Source organism: Pistacia vera, unplaced genomic scaffold (genome assembly GCF_008641045.1).
Source record: "Pistacia vera cultivar Batoury unplaced genomic scaffold, PisVer_v2 Contig197, whole genome shotgun sequence".
Taxonomy (NCBI): Eukaryota; Viridiplantae; Streptophyta; class Magnoliopsida; order Sapindales; family Anacardiaceae; genus Pistacia; species Pistacia vera.
The window spans coordinates 597,667-615,511 of NW_022195998.1; the positions used below are offsets into that span (position 1 = coordinate 597,667).

The 17,845-nt window shown below is 33.5% G+C and overlaps 1 protein-coding gene across 2 annotated transcripts; it reads right to left on the reverse strand.

Moving 5' to 3' along the window:
- Nucleotides 1-10,872: 10,872 nt before the first annotated feature.
- On the reverse strand, nucleotides 10,873-16,012 carry LOC116128186 (plasmodesmata-located protein 8). Of its 2 annotated transcripts, none has more exons than XM_031413883.1 (3): nucleotides 15,162-16,012; nucleotides 11,241-11,348; nucleotides 10,873-11,132 (listed from the first exon to the last, which is right to left on the reverse strand). In XM_031413883.1, the coding sequence occupies exons 1-3, from the start codon at nucleotides 15,913-15,915 to the stop codon at nucleotides 11,128-11,130; spliced, it is 867 nt and encodes a 288-aa protein (XP_031269743.1). In that variant the 5' UTR covers nucleotides 15,916-16,012; the 3' UTR covers nucleotides 10,873-11,127. The 2 variants fall into 2 exon arrangements, with proteins under 2 accessions (XP_031269743.1, XP_031269742.1); XM_031413882.1 differs by lacking the exon at nucleotides 15,162-16,012 and adding an exon at nucleotides 12,270-13,028.
- Between the last annotated feature and the right edge of the window lie 1,833 nt (nucleotides 16,013-17,845).

The window sequence follows — 17,845 nt, forward strand, 5'->3', positions numbered from 1 at the left end:
CATTAAGTGACTCAATAATCAACTAGAATTTTTAAATATATTATTTTAGAGATATTGAGTTCGATCTATCTAAATTGTTAATAACTAATAAGGATGATCACTAAGAGGATTTATTGTGCTGTCAACTTTAGGACCTTAAGAAATTAGTTGAAGTATACGCCAACTAGCTCGGACACCCGGTCACTGAAAAAAATAATAATAATAATAATCCAAACTCTCCTACTAAAGACACTTGAGCAATTCGTTTGGATTGGTTCCTGCCAATATAGACATCCTATATTGTGTTAAGTGCACCAATGTATTACTAGACAAATCAATTGGGTCCGCAGCTGACAGTTGTATCTATTACGGCTTTTCCTCATAAATTGGGGCCCATAAGAAAGCCCATGTTTAGAAGATTACCAATGGGATATAAATTAGAGGCGGCTTGATAGGTTGGGTTCAGACGACCCAAATAATACGATATTCCTTTACCAACTAGGAATAAGATTCTGTTTCGGATTTGTATTAACACTATTTAAAACCGAAATAGTTTTCAATAGAGAGCAGGGAAGCAATGGCTCGCCGGAGGAAGATTAAAGTTGAAGGCAAATTGTTTTTGCTTTATGTTTCCACGTCTGCTGAAGTAGAAACCAATCCATGTCACTGGTGCGTCATCGACAACCCACCAAAGTGGAAGTACAAGAAGAGGAAAAGAGAAGAAAAAGAGGAAACTTGGGAGAGTAATTTCCGTAAAAAGAATACAATGAGGTTGTTATAGTTTCCTCCACTCGCCAACCGTGAAGAAGAAATCATCTTTAGTAGCGCAACTGTATTTAATTCGCGTATGTCTTTTGGTGGCCTAAAGAATTGTCTTAAAATTGCACCTTTCGAAATTGATCTTAACAAAGTTCCTTACATCAATAAACTATGCCCGGAGTTAGGTTGGAAGAGACGTTCTTCCATGAAGGCACCAAGACGTAAGTCCAAGACGTAAGTCTTGTGAAGTAGCTGTATGAGATTCACCAAAATGGGCCTAAAATTAGTTATTAGTTAACACAACAGAGAATAACTTAATTTGAAATACGATACTCTAGGGATAGTCTATTAATCCAACATTATGCAGCTATTTAAAAGAGGCTTAGGGTTCATTGTACATAATGGATAACAGAAGAAGAATAGTAATTAAAAAAAAAAAAAAACCTAACCACCAAAAACACATCCAAGAATATTGGCAACTTGTTTTGCCATTCTTCTTAGTGTTTAATCTTCATATTCTCTACCATCCCAAATAAGAAATTGTTCTTGATTCCATTGTAGTGGGATAATCCCCATCAACGTGTGATCCTATGTGTGTTGATCTAGAAGTACCACACTTGGGATACTTAAAGAGTATTCTATATGTATTGATCTAAAGGTATTACACTTGAGATACTTGGAGAGTATATGACGAGGAGAATAATACAACAAAGGAGTCGATAATATTTAACTTACTCATTAATTCTTTATTTTAGATTCTTTATATTGATATATGATATGCTTATTTATTTATGATGCATATATACATGTACATGTGTTATTTACATTAAAACGTCATTATCACGATCATAATGACATCATGGGAAGGAAGTTTTAAAATCTAGGCAACCAGATGGCAGATGCTTCTGCTAGACATTCCTAACCACAACAGTGGTATCAGAGTCAGGTTGTGGCATTTCAATGAAAATAAAGGCTTTATGATGTTTTGAGATCCTTTGTAACTATGTTATATTTTTTGGTTAATTCATGTCCTTAATTATAATATTTTTTGCTAAAATTTTCCTGAATAGAGTTAAAATGTTGATGAATGATTCTGGAAATTTGTAGCTCAATCCAATATCGGGAAGGTCGATTTTTGGCCAAAACATGCAACCATTAAAAATAGTTTATTCACTGGTGAGAGGCACTAGCTATAACCAAGGATTTCGTCAAGATTGGATTATAGATGGATCAAGTTACAGATGATAATGCGATTGTCAATAAAATTTTAATTTATTAGATCAGTTAATTTTATTATTTGTAAATAATTTATTTATAACTGTAATTAATGAGTATAAAATTCGGCCACGATAGACTAGATAGTTTACCAATAAACACTTTATAGCCCTCATTGTGATCTCACTATTATATTTGGATCAATTGAATTATATTTTATCAAATTATACTTTTAAATTATTAATAATTTGATATATAACATGGATTCTTACCTTACACATCATGAATTATATATTTACCAATAAACACTTTATAGCCCTCATTGTGATCTCACTATTATATTTGGATCAATTGAATTATATTTTATCAAATTATACTATTAAATTATTTTAATTTACTATATAACATGGATTCTTACCTTACAACATCATGGTATTAAATTTAGAAAGAATAATTTGATATATTTTTTGTATATCTTAAAAACATAAAAGTTTATATTGATATTTTAAGTATACTTGTAAATAATTTTTCAGGGCCATGGAGGTCAAGCGACCCACCCACCACCCCCCCCACCAACACCTTCCCCTCCCCCCCCCCCCCCCCCCCCCCCCCCCCCCCCCCCCCCCCCCCCCCCCCCTCCCGCCTCCCGACCTCTTATAGCTCCGTCTATGCTACACCCCCCATCGTGCCTCGCGCGTGCATATAGTATACGTGCCTATTGCTTGGATATGGCCGTGTTTCATATGTTTAGGGGATGTTTGACAAAAATTGAAAATTTTTAGTTTTTATGAAAATTTCCAAACTTGAAAATTTTAAGTATAAATTTTATAAAAATTACAAGGGGTCAAAAAGAGAACATTAAAGGATCATAATTTGATTTTTAATTCTAAATAGCTAAAGTTAATATATTAATTTTATGAAAATTAGATTGTGCATGAAATAGGATTCTATTTATTTTTTATGATAGAACACAATCCCTAATTAATCAGGATTAGATGAGTTTGAAGAATTCTAGATTATCAAATTCAAATCTTAACTTTTAAGTTAGATTATAATCTTTATTGATAAGTGATATTCTAATAACTTAGACTTCATTAAATGGCTTCGAAGCTAAGCTTAAACTTGATCCACATGAATCCACTCTGCTTCCTGACCCGATATTTTCAAGTCGGTCTCTTTGTACATGTCAATTGTGTACTGGCCATCTCGACGTTAGGATAAAATCATAAGCCTGAAGATGCATAGCTTGAGCAAAATCAAGCCATTCACCGGTAAATATGGGCCTTGGATGGCCGATATTCCTAGTGGAGAAACGAATTGCCAAGTTTTGTCGGTCCAGTCCGTAACTCCCAAATCATCCCCTTCAAACATGCGAATAGCCGGCAGAGCTCTGGTTGGTATCGCCATCCTCGCATTACAGTGACTCTCAGACAAAAATTTGAGAAGACCTTGATAGCCAACTAGTACTAAGTACTAAGAGTATTGTATGCATATGTGAGTTATAAGACGAGCTCGTGGGCTTGTAAATTTATGAGAAAGGTGTGCGTGTGAGAGGGTTTGGGGGCGTGGCCAAGGTTATAATCCGTGTGTTCACAACTCACCCATTACAAAACTAAAACCAACATGATCCAATCAATCCTGACAAAGCTTTGGTTGGATTGCCATCCTATAACACAGTGCCGTCAGACAAAGATTTTGAGAAGATCTTCATAGTCAACTAGTTCTAACAAGAGATATTGTATGCATATGTGAGTTATAAGAAAAGAGCTCGTTGGCTTTATAAGAAAAGTGTGCATGGAATTAATAGATGCGAAGGGAGCCTTCCCATGTCCCATTTTAAAGTGGGCCACGGTGTTTACCATTTACGTCCAAAATCTTTGGAATATGCAACAATATGAACTCAGAAGAAAGTTAAAATGGTTTTTTTTTGTTTTTGGTAACTTACATCAATGTTCTGAAACCGAAGAGATTTGACCCGTCAAGGCCCGATTCATAGTTTGACCAGTCAAACTGACTATTCGACCGACCACGTCAGTTTTCCAAAAAAATTTGAACTTTACAAATTGGTCTTTAAATTCTAATATATTATAAAAATGCCCTAAAAATCACAATTAGTCCCCAAAATTTAATATATTTCAAAAATCCCAAAAATTACCCCTCAAAAATTACAATTAACCCCTATATGTTTAAAATAGTAAAATACCCCCTGGAACCTCAACTGGACCAGAGAGATGCTGGTTCCTGTCTTACCGGTCGGTTTGGCCTAGTTTTTAGAACCTTGACTTATGTAACTCGTAAACCATTGAAATGTAATTGAATTTATGATATATATAGTGTCACAAATTCAAATAAAATATTTTATTTCATATAGCTTTAACCCATATAAAATGTCACAAACTATTAAGGTATATACTACATGATTAGAAATACTATTGATATTGTCAGAAGTGCTATCATTTTTGATTATAGCCTACGAATTATTTAGAATTCAGTTTATATAGATAATAAAGATTTTAATTTAGGAGCCACAGAAGGGTTAATTTAGCATTTCTTTGAGAGACTTCTCCCATAAGTTAGAAGTAATAAGAACAAAATAGCTGCAATAAAAAGAAAAAAGTCACTCTTAAATGTACCCTAAAATTTTGTTAGGATTATTTAAACTGTTTACATTTTGAATTGACAGATTTTTTTTCCCTTTCTCCGTAATAGGTGAAAAGTTTGGGTTCGATGCAAGTATCCAGTGACAAATGAAGAAGAGCAAAAATCGATTCGATTGAAATGGTTAGAGATAATGATAAGCTTTTCATAGTAGAAGATACAAACATCTAAATGCAAGCTAATGAAATTGTTTATTTATCAATCCTTAAAAGGAGTAAAAATTGATTCGATTGAAGTGATTAGAGATAACTTGAAGCTCCCTTATAGTAAAGTGTACAAAAATTAAACTCAAATAGCAAATGGAAAGCTCTCTTAATAATCTTTCATGGTTGAATTCTAAAATGTTGAGCCGTCATGTGTTTTGATGTGCCAGAACTAATCAAAGAATTGATTGGTTTTTAATAAACATGCTAAGGTATGACAAAGAGTCATAACTAAAAATAAAATGCAGTTTTCCTAATTGGTATGACCATGTAGGACAAAGGAACTACCATTCCCTACATTACAAATTGCCTAGATGCACGTTCCTCTCAATATGACAACGTTCCGTGTGGTCGTACATGCTTCTCTCCAAAATGAAGCCAAGTCACTCACACCAGCATGACCAAGCAGTACGCTCGTTCCATCAAAGTCAAATGTCAAAGTCCTCAAAATTCAAACACTTTGCACCTTTGACGAATATATATATATTATTTATCCCTTTGGTTTTGGTTTTGGAAACACAAATATCACCCCCACTTTCTATATTTAGGCATTAAATTTAAATCATTTTTCAATGATTTATATGTTATTTAATCCCTATTAATTAGGGATTTTATTTTATCATAAATAATAAATAAATAGAATCCTAATTTCATGCAAAATATAATTTTTCATAAAATTAATTCTATTTAACTCTAGCTATTTAGAATTCAAATCTAAATCAAGTTAGGATCCTTCAAAGTTATTTTTTTGTCCCCTTGTAATTTTCATAAAATTTATATTTTAAAATTTTCAAGTCCTATAGTTTTTCATAAAAACCCAAAACTTTCATTTTTTGTCAAACATCCCCTTGAACATATGAATAGCAACCGCATCCACAAGCGCCCAACATGCATGCCCAACGTGACACAATGGTGGTGCTACAGCTAGTAGGGGTTTTCAAAATCGATTAACTAATTTTGTGAACCAAACCGGTTTTTCGGTTCAAGAATTTTTCAGAACTGAAACTGAATCTGTTAAGAGGAAAACTAGTTTTCCCTTTAACTTAATAAAAAAAACAAAACCATAACCCCAACCCCAGTGGGTTAAAGCAATGAAAGAGAAAGACAGAGTCTGCAAAAGCAGGTAATAATATAATATATCTCATAACAACAGAAAACTAAAGAAAAGAGGAAAAAGATGGACGAAGAAATCACATTCACATGGGGTTTGAAAGACTTTTATCTCGTATTGTATTGTAATGATATTTCACACACAAAGCCTTCCCCATAGATGATGCACTTTGGTTTCTGTAGATGGGTTTAATTCGGGCCTGGCCAAAGATGGAATTTTTTTTTTTTAATAAATTATTTCAATGGAAAATATTTCCAAGTGTGTTTGTTTCTCTATTTTGGGTAGCAAAAATCCTACCCAAAATACATATTTGTTTCTTTATTCTAAAAATCTTATTCTATTCTATTTAACTATTTTAAACCCCCTAGGTTTGTTAATTTAACTAAACACTCCTACCAAAAAAAAAGTTTAAAAATTGATAAAAACACCCCCACCCACCCTTCGGTGGTGGTGGCCAGTTGTCAGCTTTTAATGGGTGGGTGGGGTGTTTTTGTAAATTTTTAATGTTTTATTGTATGGGTGTTTAGCTAAATTAACACATCTAGGGGGTGTTTTTGTTAATTTAAAATCCTACTTCGTAACAACCAGCCAACTCAACTTTTTCAAAAATCTTACCCAAAATAATAAAACAAACACACCTATATTACAATAAACAATTTTCCAGAGACCAATTTGTAAGACGGTTGTTATCATTATTAATAATCATCTATTGCCTCCTCTTTCTTATGATTTCATTACTTTTTGGTAATTCAGGGTAATAAAAGATAATTCCAGTAATCTATTTTTTAATCCGGTTATTACCATGTTTGGTTGTCAAGTAATAAAAAAATTCAGTAATCTTTTAATACTAATAGTGATTACTGCATATGTAATATGAGGGATAATCTGATTACCGACTAAAATGGTGTTATTTTTTTATTACCAGGGTAATCCACTGTTCATACAAATTTTACCCTTAATTAATGAACATTTTGGACATAAATTCCCTCATATTTCTATCAAATAACAATTAGCCAAAATGTGCGAAATGACTTCTGTAATCTCATATATTAATTTTTTTGGATAGAAATGCCCCTCACTATTTAAATGAATAATACCCAAAATACCCCCAGCCACCCAAGATGACTGTTGTTTGTCGGCCACCATCGCCGCCAGTCACCAGAACGGCATATGATCGGTTGGATCTAGCCAATTGTACGTCGATCTGGCCGGAAACGAAGGTCAGATCCATGGATCTGATTAGAAACGGCCAGATCAATCTATGGTGGACTAGATCTGATTGACCATGCATTGTTTTGATGACTGCCGATGACAATCAATGGAGGTGGCAGTAGTCGACGGTGGTGGCTTGCGGTCGTTTGGCCGTCATTGACGGCCAGATTTCTAGCCGTTGTTTGGTTGTCAACGACAACCAAGATATGGCTGTCATCAACAACCAGATCTTTGGCCGTAGATATAGCCATTTTCGGTCAGATCCATGATGGATATAGCCAGAAAATGCTAGATCGGCGCACGATCAGCCATATCCATGGCCGATCATGCGTCATTCTGGCGGCTTCCAACCACCGTTCGATGGTGGTGGCCAGTTGTTGGCAATAGTTAGGTGGGTGAGGGTGTTTTTGTTAATTTATAAACTTTTATTGTGGGGGTGTTTAGTTAAGTTAACAAATTTGAGGGTTAAAAGTAATCTAAATATTTTTAGAAAATATTTTCCAAAACACATTCTCAGAATCCTATCATATTTGATTAAATAGTATTCTACTATAGAATACTATTCTAAAAAGTAAAACAAATGTAGCCTCCAAGTCTTCATCCCACTTAAGGAGAAGGGGCAAATTTGTGAAAAAGGTCGGTCCTAAAGAGGCTCTGCTACTGAACTTTCAAACATCAATCCTAGATGCTGGCAAGCACCATATAAGAGTCAAATTCACACACAGGGACATAGCCACATAGAGACTTGTGGGTTCAATTGAACCCACTCAACTTTTTAAAAAATTCAAAAAAAGTCTTATATTTTATGGATTTTATAGTTTTGACCCCACAAAAATGAGTTATTAATTAACATTTTTTTAACTTTTCTCTCTTCGTCATTTTCTCTCGTATTATCTCTTTTTTTTTTTTTATTGGATACTCAACAAATATTACTTCTTTGGATTACAAGGTAAAATGATGCTCATTTTTTATTTTATTTTTTACTTAAAATTCTTTTCTTTTAGATTTCTTAATTGATGAAAGATCATGAGCTATGAGTTTTTGTTGAATTTAATAAATAAGTTTGAAATGGAAGATTAAAGTCCTAGATTTTGGGTTTTGATTTAATCTTGTTTATGATGAGGTATGAGTTAATTAGTTATTGTTTTAAGTTGGGTTTGATAAATTTTGGTTAGTTATTGAGTTAATTTTGAATGGTTTGAAGAATCAATGAAACCCTAAGTTGTAGAGATTTGGAGATTTTGTTTAATTTTGATATATTGGTTAATTGCTTGATATTTAGAGTTGGATTGATAAGTTTTCATAGCTTTATGAGTTGAATTTTATTACGTTAGTAGAAGTTGTTTGAAAAACTAAGTTATAAGATTTGGGGTTTCGGTTTATCAACTTAGATGTTTTGATCCTACTGAATAAAAATCCTTGCTACGTCCCTATTCACACTACATTATCCACCACGTAACCATAAAACTCCAAACCAATCTCAAACGCACAAAGCTGCAAAACGCCAAAACTTACCTGATTGTTTGTGACGAATTTGGAGAGGGACGAAGCTAAAGAAGATGAGGGACTAAGCTGAAGAAGAAGAGTGACAAAGCTGGCGAGTGGCTGGACAAATTGAGAAGGAGGTAGACAAAGTTGTGTTGGAGGTGAGAACGAAGAACGACAAAGAAGGAAAAGCTACTTGCCTCTAATGTGGAGAAAGAAGATTCATTGATTAGAAGAGAGAATGAAAAGGGGATTTAGAGATTTGTAGTTTATTTTATATTTTAATATTTTTATAATAAACTGGTTTCCATATTCTCGTAAACTGGTAATTGAACCGTAAAATTGATTTTTGTATTTTTTTTTAACCGAAACCAAACCGGTTTTTCTAGATAATTGAAAAACTAGTTTTGTTATTGATTCGGTTTGGTTTCCGCATTTTTTTAAAACCCTAGTAGTTGTTGCCTCTCACCAGTGAATAAACTGTTTTCAAGGGCTGCTTGTTTTGGCCAAAAATCAACCTTGTTGATATCAAAACGATCTAAAAATTTCCAAAATCATTCATCAACATGTTAACTCTATTCATGAAAGATTTTAGCAAAAAAAAATATTACTATTAAGGGCATGAATTAACCAAAAAACAGAACATCGTTACAGAGGACCCCAAAACGTCATAAAACCTTTATTTTCAATAAAACGCTGCTCTGATACCACTATTGTGGTTAGGAATGTTTAGTGGAATCGTCCGATTGCCCAGATTTTAAACTTCCTCTACATAGTGTCATTATGATCGTGGTAGTGACATTTTAATGTAAATAACCCTTGAATATGTATATATGCATCACAAATAAATATGTATATTATATATCAATATAAAGAATCTAAATTACAGAATTAACGAGTAAATTAAATATTATCGACTCCTTGGCTGTATTGTTCTCATCGTTGAATACTCTCCAAGTATCACAAGTGTGGTACCTCTAGATCAATACACATAGGATCTGGTGTTGATGGAGATTATCCCAATACAATGGAATCAAGAACAATTTCTTATTTGGGATGGCAGAGAATATGAAGATTAAACACTAAGAAGAATGGCAAAACAAGTTGCTAATATTCTTAGATGTGTTTTTGGTGGCTGGGGTTTTTTTTTTAAAATAATTTTTCTTCTTCTATTATCTCTTACGTATAATGAACCCTGAGCCTCCTTTTAATAGTCACTAAATGTTGGATTAATAGGCTACGTCTGAAATATCTTATTCCAGTTTAAGTTATTCTCTGCTGCATTAACTAATAACTAATCCTATGCCTATTTGGGTGTATCTCATACAGCTACTTCACAGGACTTACATCTTTGTGCCTTCAAGGAAGAATGTCTCTTCCAAGTCTTGGTTTCCGATTTCTAATCAAGGGGAATGGTATGAGCAAGTCACGGTGGTTTTCTTGTTTTTTTTTGGAAGAACCAATATCTGGCGACTTGGCGTCCGTTTGCTGTTTATACGTATAATGTACCTACTGGTTAATGGACATTGATTCCAGTTCATGGTTTGGAAAAGAATGGCAAAGTGCTTCCTTGATGGTCATAACAAAGAATATTCATCGTGTGTTCAGGTTCTTGGTTTGATTCACGTAAATCGTAAGAAATTGGCTTTTGTATGGACTGTGCCTCTCCCCATGATTGATTTGAGATTCATTGCATAAAATTTAAGATTAAAAGCGGCCTATAGACTTAAATGGAATGACTGAATCTTGCTTTCGTGCCCGCGTCTCCTCCTTGATCGAGCTAAAAGTTAAGGGTGGCACAAAGCTGTACAGTTGTGTGACAATAGAAGTAGGATTGGGAGAATTTAGAGGACGAAAATGCTGCAGGTAGTTGATTTTAAACAGGAAGTGTATGATTGATATTTTAGTTTAATGAAAGTCATCGATTTTATAAATGAGATTCATGGTATTTGTTATATGAGTAATAATGTATAGTCATTTATATAAATTTGTGATATCTTCATGAATATACATTCGAGAGGTCTTTATAAGGTTCACTTACAGTATATCCTCAATTCATTCAATATTAACATAAAAATTCCTTCTTTATTCTAGGCATTTTCAACAGAGATTTGGTTGGGTAGAGTATGTATACTTAGTTGATTAATCGCAAAGATAATTGTTATGAAACCTTCATACCATTAAGTAAAATTTTACTAGTTTTAAAAAGCAATTTCATGTCTCTCAGCTATAAACCAACAAACAACAATGTGCCAAAAAAGTAAATTAAACTTTGAAATAAAATATGAAAAAGTGGATAATGTGTGTACAGCTTGAATGAAGGAAATCAGCAGCCCTTTTGATTGGAGATTATAGAACATTGCTACTTTATATCACAGTGTATTAAAACGGGAAAAAAGTTGAAGATAACAGAGTGGCTGCAATTACAATATTATAAACCAACCTTCAACATGGATGTTGCTCACCCTCCATCACTGAACAAAAATCACATGACGATCTGTCTGCTTAGTCTGCATGCAAAATTATTGCATCGTTAATTACTATCAGTTAATCAATGATTAGGTTGATAATAAACAAAAAACTATGTAGATTAAAAAGAAGAATATATGTAGATATACCCATAAATCTTCTGCAAATTGAGAGGAAAACAATGAGAACTGCTACAGCTGCTAATACACCAACAATAATGGCGACTGTTTTTCCAACTTGGTCCTCGTTGGAAGAATCTATACAAGCATCAAAAGCAAAAGCAAAAGAAAAAGCAATGGCGATCAATTAATACTTATATTAATTTATTTATACAAACTGGTATAAGAGATAAACCAATTAAGGCTGCCACTAGCACGTACATATATTTGATAAAGCTCTCTCTGAATTTTTTTTTAATTTAATATTAATTAAGTGCTCAAAGTTATACAGATTTTAAAGTTCAAAGACATCTTTATCTTTGTAGTTTATTGATTAATTGTGATCAACACAGGGAACATTTAGGGTCTGAATCCAGTGGCTTTATTATTGGAGCTTTTAAGGCAAAAGTTCATGGCTGATGGCTCTTATTTGAATGAAAGTTTGTGCTAATAACCTTTTCCTTTTTGAGTGTGAATTGACCAAGGTTAATAAGAGATACAATGAAATAAAACCTTTGTGTTCATCAAACAATTTTATCGAACAATAGTATATATAGAAGAAATATAAAAAGTTTCTTAGCTAAGTAAGACATAAAATAAAAAATAAAAAAACGCAAACGAAGGTGAAAGATTAGTTAAAAGAGGAGAATGCCTGTAAAAATGGAGGTGCCTTAAAAAGAAAGCTACTAAAGTTCTGATGCACCTTAATGCTAGCTTTACTTTATAAAAGGATTAGTTGTTTGACTCCTGGCCAGGAAAAAATTTCGAATGGTCTCCCTCTTTCTCAAAAAACGAACCAGAATATTCAAAATGGCGTTGCCTTGATAGAATAATATTATCTTTTGATTCTTAGTGATTTGGTGCGTTCACAGTATGGTTTAAAGCTTAACGCAACTTGGTTCATAACAATAATCACTGTGAAACAAAATAATAATAATAATAATAATAATACTAATAATAAAACAAAAATAATCAATGCCTCATTAAGACAAGGAGATAAAAAATGAGCATGATGTTCACCTGAATAATCGTAGTAGCCAGATGCCCAGTAGCGGGCATAACACTGAGCCAGGAACACATCAGCAGCAGCAGAGGAGCCACATAAATTCTTCAAGTTGGCAACAGATTCGGCAAGGCAAGTAGTGCAGTCAGTTGAGCTCAAATCACCCAAACACTGTGCAAAACCTTCGACTAAACCAGAACTACTGACTTTAAAACCAATAGCTGTTTGCAAATCAGCTAAAACATCATCTCTGCGTTTATAGAACTCAACATCGTTATTTACATGTGTACTGCACTTCTTATACCTAAGACTTGTATCAAGCTTTCCTAAGAAATCTATATGCTCATATCTTACATAACATCCTTCTAGTTGCAAAGAAGCCCCATAACAGTATGGACAAACCAAACCAATCTGATTAACGACACTTTCAATGCATCTGGAGCAGTCAGTAGTCTGCAAATCACCCCTGCACTGATATAAACCATATATGTTGGCTTCAGGTGGCGTTGAGGTTCCATTTCCAATAACAAAGCTATTGTATGCGGCTTGAGAAGATGAACTAACAACTGATGCCAAGAGAGAGTTGCGGTTAGCTTCAAAGGGTGAGTTGGGGTCGTACTTCTCCTGAGAACAGCCTGCATAGATGAAGATACGAGCTTTGACAAAGCAGCCATTATAAGTGATCAGAGAAAATAAGATAATGAAGATTGGAGAAAGTCTAAGAGCTAGAATAGTTTTGCTGGAGGAGTATAACTGAAGACTTCTCAACATTTCTTTCCTTTGTTTTTTACTAAATATACTTTCCTTTGTTTCGTTTTGTTTTGTTTTAAATTGTTCTGTGATGGTGCGAGTGAGATAGTGCGTGATTGCTTTTTGGTTTTTCTTAAATTCTCTCATATGTTGGAATTTTTATCAAGAATAAGGGTCCACTTGGTCCTCAGGGGTCTACTTGACAGTAGCATCTGCTCTCTTAAATTAAATTAAATACTTTATCATAAGTGAATAATTGTCATAAAGATGAGCACATTGTACCAATAGTTTTAATGATCTGGGCCAGTAACTTCAAATATGTTCTTGCGTCATTCGATTTGTAAGATTTTAAATCAGCTTTCTAGATCTAATTACTCCCGTAAGTACTGATGTCCCCTCGTAGGAAAAATGAACACTGCCCATTTTGTGCCAAAGGTTAATGATCAGCAGTCTGCTAATTCCAAAAAGAGTAAGGGTGTTTGTCTGAGCTTATGAAAATTAGCTTATAAATAACGAGTGCTAAGCATTTGAAATTTTAAGTAATTTCGTATTTGGTTAAAGTACTTATAAGTAACTAATAAGTAGTTGACGTGTTTGGTAAAATGTAGCTTATAAGTATATTTTATTATAAAATAACTAAAAAGGGTACTACATTAAACAAGGATATACTATGAAATTTTAAAATTAAAGAAAGATAATGTGATAATATACTTAGTCAAACTAACTTATAAGCAAAAAAAAAAAAAAAAAAAAAAAAAAAAAAAAGAAGAAGAAGAAGGTACCTCCACCCAACTTATTTTTTTTTTTTGTTTATAAGCTTAAAAAAGTCATAAATAAACATGTCAGTTTAATTTTAGAACTGATAAACTAGTTTGATCAGCTTATAAGTTTAGACAAACACCCAGAGCAGTTAGCTCCTGCAGTTCTCAAAAGACTATCAAATCAATAATCATAATTTAACGATGACCTGTGTAAAATCTTAACAATACAACAGAAAAATGAAATGTCTTTGGCTTGGCTAACACACTCAAGCCGTGTAGTTTTCCATTATATTTATATTTGTACAATTGAGCTGTTAAGCGTATAATAAAGAAACAAATATGAGCAAAACGAGGAAACAATCAAATACGCATTTGTAGGAGAAAGTTACGCTAACAGCTGGATCATTTCGACAATATGTATTGCCTGGTTTCGTCCTTTGCTCTCTGAATAAACAATATATCATCAATAAGAGTCGTTCAGCTTAAGAAACTAGGAATCCATAGTATTAAGGGTTCATGACAATCCATCTTATAGAATCATCTGAAGCTAGCTGCAAATAATTAATTGATCATTACAAACTAATCGACCTGCTCTGGTAAAAATCATACTCCTGAGATGCACATAACTTCTCATGGTTAAAGCTGCCACGTAAAGTTCAGCTCTTTTTTCCTTGTAAGAACTTGGAACGACTGACATTAAATAGGATATTCAAACATTAATATTTAAACCTAACATTGTTAACAATTACAAACAACTAATACTAAATGTCTATTCTTAGGGAAACCTCTTTGCAGATTACGCGCAAAAGCCTTAACGTGTTATAATTAGATAACCTTCTCTTCTCCAATCAAGATCTGGCCGCTGTTACCTGCAATCAACGGCATTTTTAGTTTTTTAGCCTTCACATTGCTTTATCAATTATAATTAAGCCTCAACTGGACCAGTTCAAGCTTAATTTAAAGCACTGATAGGGTCTAAAATCACCCACTTGCATATTTTGGTTTAAAACTTTAAGGCAAATAATTGACATTCAAATAATAGCAGACCAAGTCAGCATGAGTGATGATATATATGATTTAAGATACATTACTCCTTACTTTATAAAAGGATTAGTTGTTTGACTCCTGGCCAGGAAAAAATTTCGAATGGTCTCCCTCTTTCTCAAAAAACGAACCAGAATATTCAAAATGGCGTTGCCTTGATAGAATAATATTATCTTTTGATTCTTAGTGATTTGGTGCGTTCACAGTATGGTTTAAAGCTTAACGCAACTTGGTTCATAACAATAATCACTGTGAAACAAAATAATAATAATAATAATAATAATACTAATAATAAAACAAAAATAATCAATGCCTCATTAAGACAAGGAGATAAAAAATGAGCATGATGTTCACCTGAATAATCGTAGTAGCCAGATGCCCAGTAGCGGGCATAACACTGAGCCAGGAACACATCAGCAGCAGCAGAGGAGCCACATAAATTCTTCAAGTTGGCAACAGATTCGGCAAGGCAAGTAGTGCAGTCAGTTGAGCTCAAATCACCCAAACACTGTGCAAAACCTTCGACTAAACCAGAACTACTGACTTTAAAACCAATAGCTGTTTGCAAATCAGCTAAAACATCATCTCTGCGTTTATAGAACTCAACATCGTTATTTACATGTGTACTGCACTTCTTATACCTAAGACTTGTATCAAGCTTTCCTAAGAAATCTATATGCTCATATCTTACATAACATCCTTCTAGTTGCAAAGAAGCCCCATAACAGTATGGACAAACCAAACCAATCTGATTAACGACACTTTCAATGCATCTGGAGCAGTCAGTAGTCTGCAAATCACCCCTGCACTGATATAAACCATATATGTTGGCTTCAGGTGGCGTTGAGGTTCCATTTCCAATAACAAAGCTATTGTATGCGGCTTGAGAAGATGAACTAACAACTGATGCCAAGAGAGAGTTACGGTTAGCTTCATAGGGTGAGTTGGGGTCATACTTCTCCTGAGAACAGCCTGCATAGATGAAGATACGAGCTTTGACAAAGCAGCCATTATAAGTGATCAGAGAAAATAAGATAATGAAGATTGGAGAAAGTCTAAGAGCTAGAACGGTTTTGTTGGAGGAGTATAACTGAAGACTTCTCAACATTTCTTTCCTTTGTTTTTTACTAAATATGCTTTCCTTTGTTTCGTTTTGTTTTGTTTTAAATTGTGGTGTGATAGTGCGAGTGAGATAGTGCGTGATTGCTTTTTGGTTTTTCTTAAATTCTCTCATATGTTGGAATTTTTATCAAGAATAAGGGTCCACTTGGTCCTCAGGGGTCTACTCGACAGTAGCATCTGCTCTCTTAAATTAAATTAAATACTTTATCATAAGTGAATAATTGTCATAAAGATGAGCATATTGTACCAATAGTTTTAATGATCTGGGCCAGTAACTTCAAATTTGCTCTTGCGTCTTTCGATTTGTAAGATTTTAAATCAGCTTTCTGATAGATCTAATTACTCCCGTAAGTACTGATGTCCCCTCGTAGGAAAAATGAACACTGCCCATTTTGTGCCAAAGGTTAATGATCAGCAGTCTGCCAATTCCAAACAGAGTCAGGTGTTTGTCTTATAAAAATTAGCTTATAAATAACAAGTGTAAATAACAAGTGTTAAATATTTAAAATTTTAAGTAATTACGTATTTTATTAAAGTACTTATAAGTAACTAATAAGTAGTTGACGTGTTTGATAAAATGTAGCTTATAAGTATATTTTATTATAAAATGACTAAAAATGATATTATATTAAATAAGGGTATACTATGAAATTTTAAAATTAAACAAGGATAATGTGGTAATATACTTGGTCAAACTAACTTATAAGCAAAAAAAAAAAAAAAAAAAGTACCTTCCCCCAACTTTTTTTTTTTTTGGCTTATAAGCTCAACTTATAAGCTTAAAAAAGTTATAAACAAACAGGTCAGCTTAATTTTAGAGCTTATAAGCTAATTTGAACAGCTTATAAGTTTAGACAAACACCCCCAGAGCAGTTAGCCCCTGTAGTTATCAAAAGACTATCAAATCAATAATCATAATTTAACGATGACCTGTGTAAAATCTTAAAAAATACAACAGAAAGATGAAATGTCTTTGGCTAGGCTAACACACTCAAGCCGTGTAGTTTTCCATTATATTTATATCTATACATTGAGCTGTCAAGCATATAATAAGGAAACAAATATGAGCAAAATGAAGAAACAATCAAATACGCATTTGTAGGAGAAAGTTACGCTAACAGCTGGATCATTTCGACAATATGTATTGCCTGATTTCTCACTTGGATCATGTTTCGTCCTCTGCTCTCTGAATAAACAATATATCATCAATAAGAGTCGTTCAGCTTAAGAAACTAGGAATCCATAGTATTAAGGGTCCATGACAATCCATCTTGTAGAATCATCTGAAGCTAGCTGCAAATAATTAATTGATCATTACCAACTAATCGACCTGCTCTGGTAAAAATCATACTCCTGAGATGCACATAACTTCTCATGGTTAAAGCTGCCACGTAAAGTTCAGCTCTTTTTTCCTTGTAAGAACTTGGAACGACTGACATTAAATAGGATATTCAAACATTAATATTTAAACCTAACATTGTTAACAATTACAAACAACTAATACTAAATGTCGATTCTTAGGGAAACCTCCTTGCAGATTACGCGCAAAAGCCTTAACGTGTTATAATTAGATAACCTTCTCTTCTCCAATCAAGACCTGGCCGCTGTTACCTGCAATCAACGGCATTTTTAGTTTTTTAGCCTTCACATTGCTTTATCAATTATAATTAAGCCTCAACTGGACCAGTTCAAGCTTAATTTAAAGCACTGATAGGGTCTAAAATCACCCACTTGCATATTTTGGTTTAAAACTTTAAGGCAAATAATTGACATTCAAATAATAGCAGACCAAGTCAGCATGAGTGATGATATATATGATTTAAGATACATTACTCCCTGAAGAAGATGCCTTTCCCAGAACCTCATAAAAAAAACTGAAACTGGTTCAATCAATTGTGACTGCCAAAAGTGCAAGA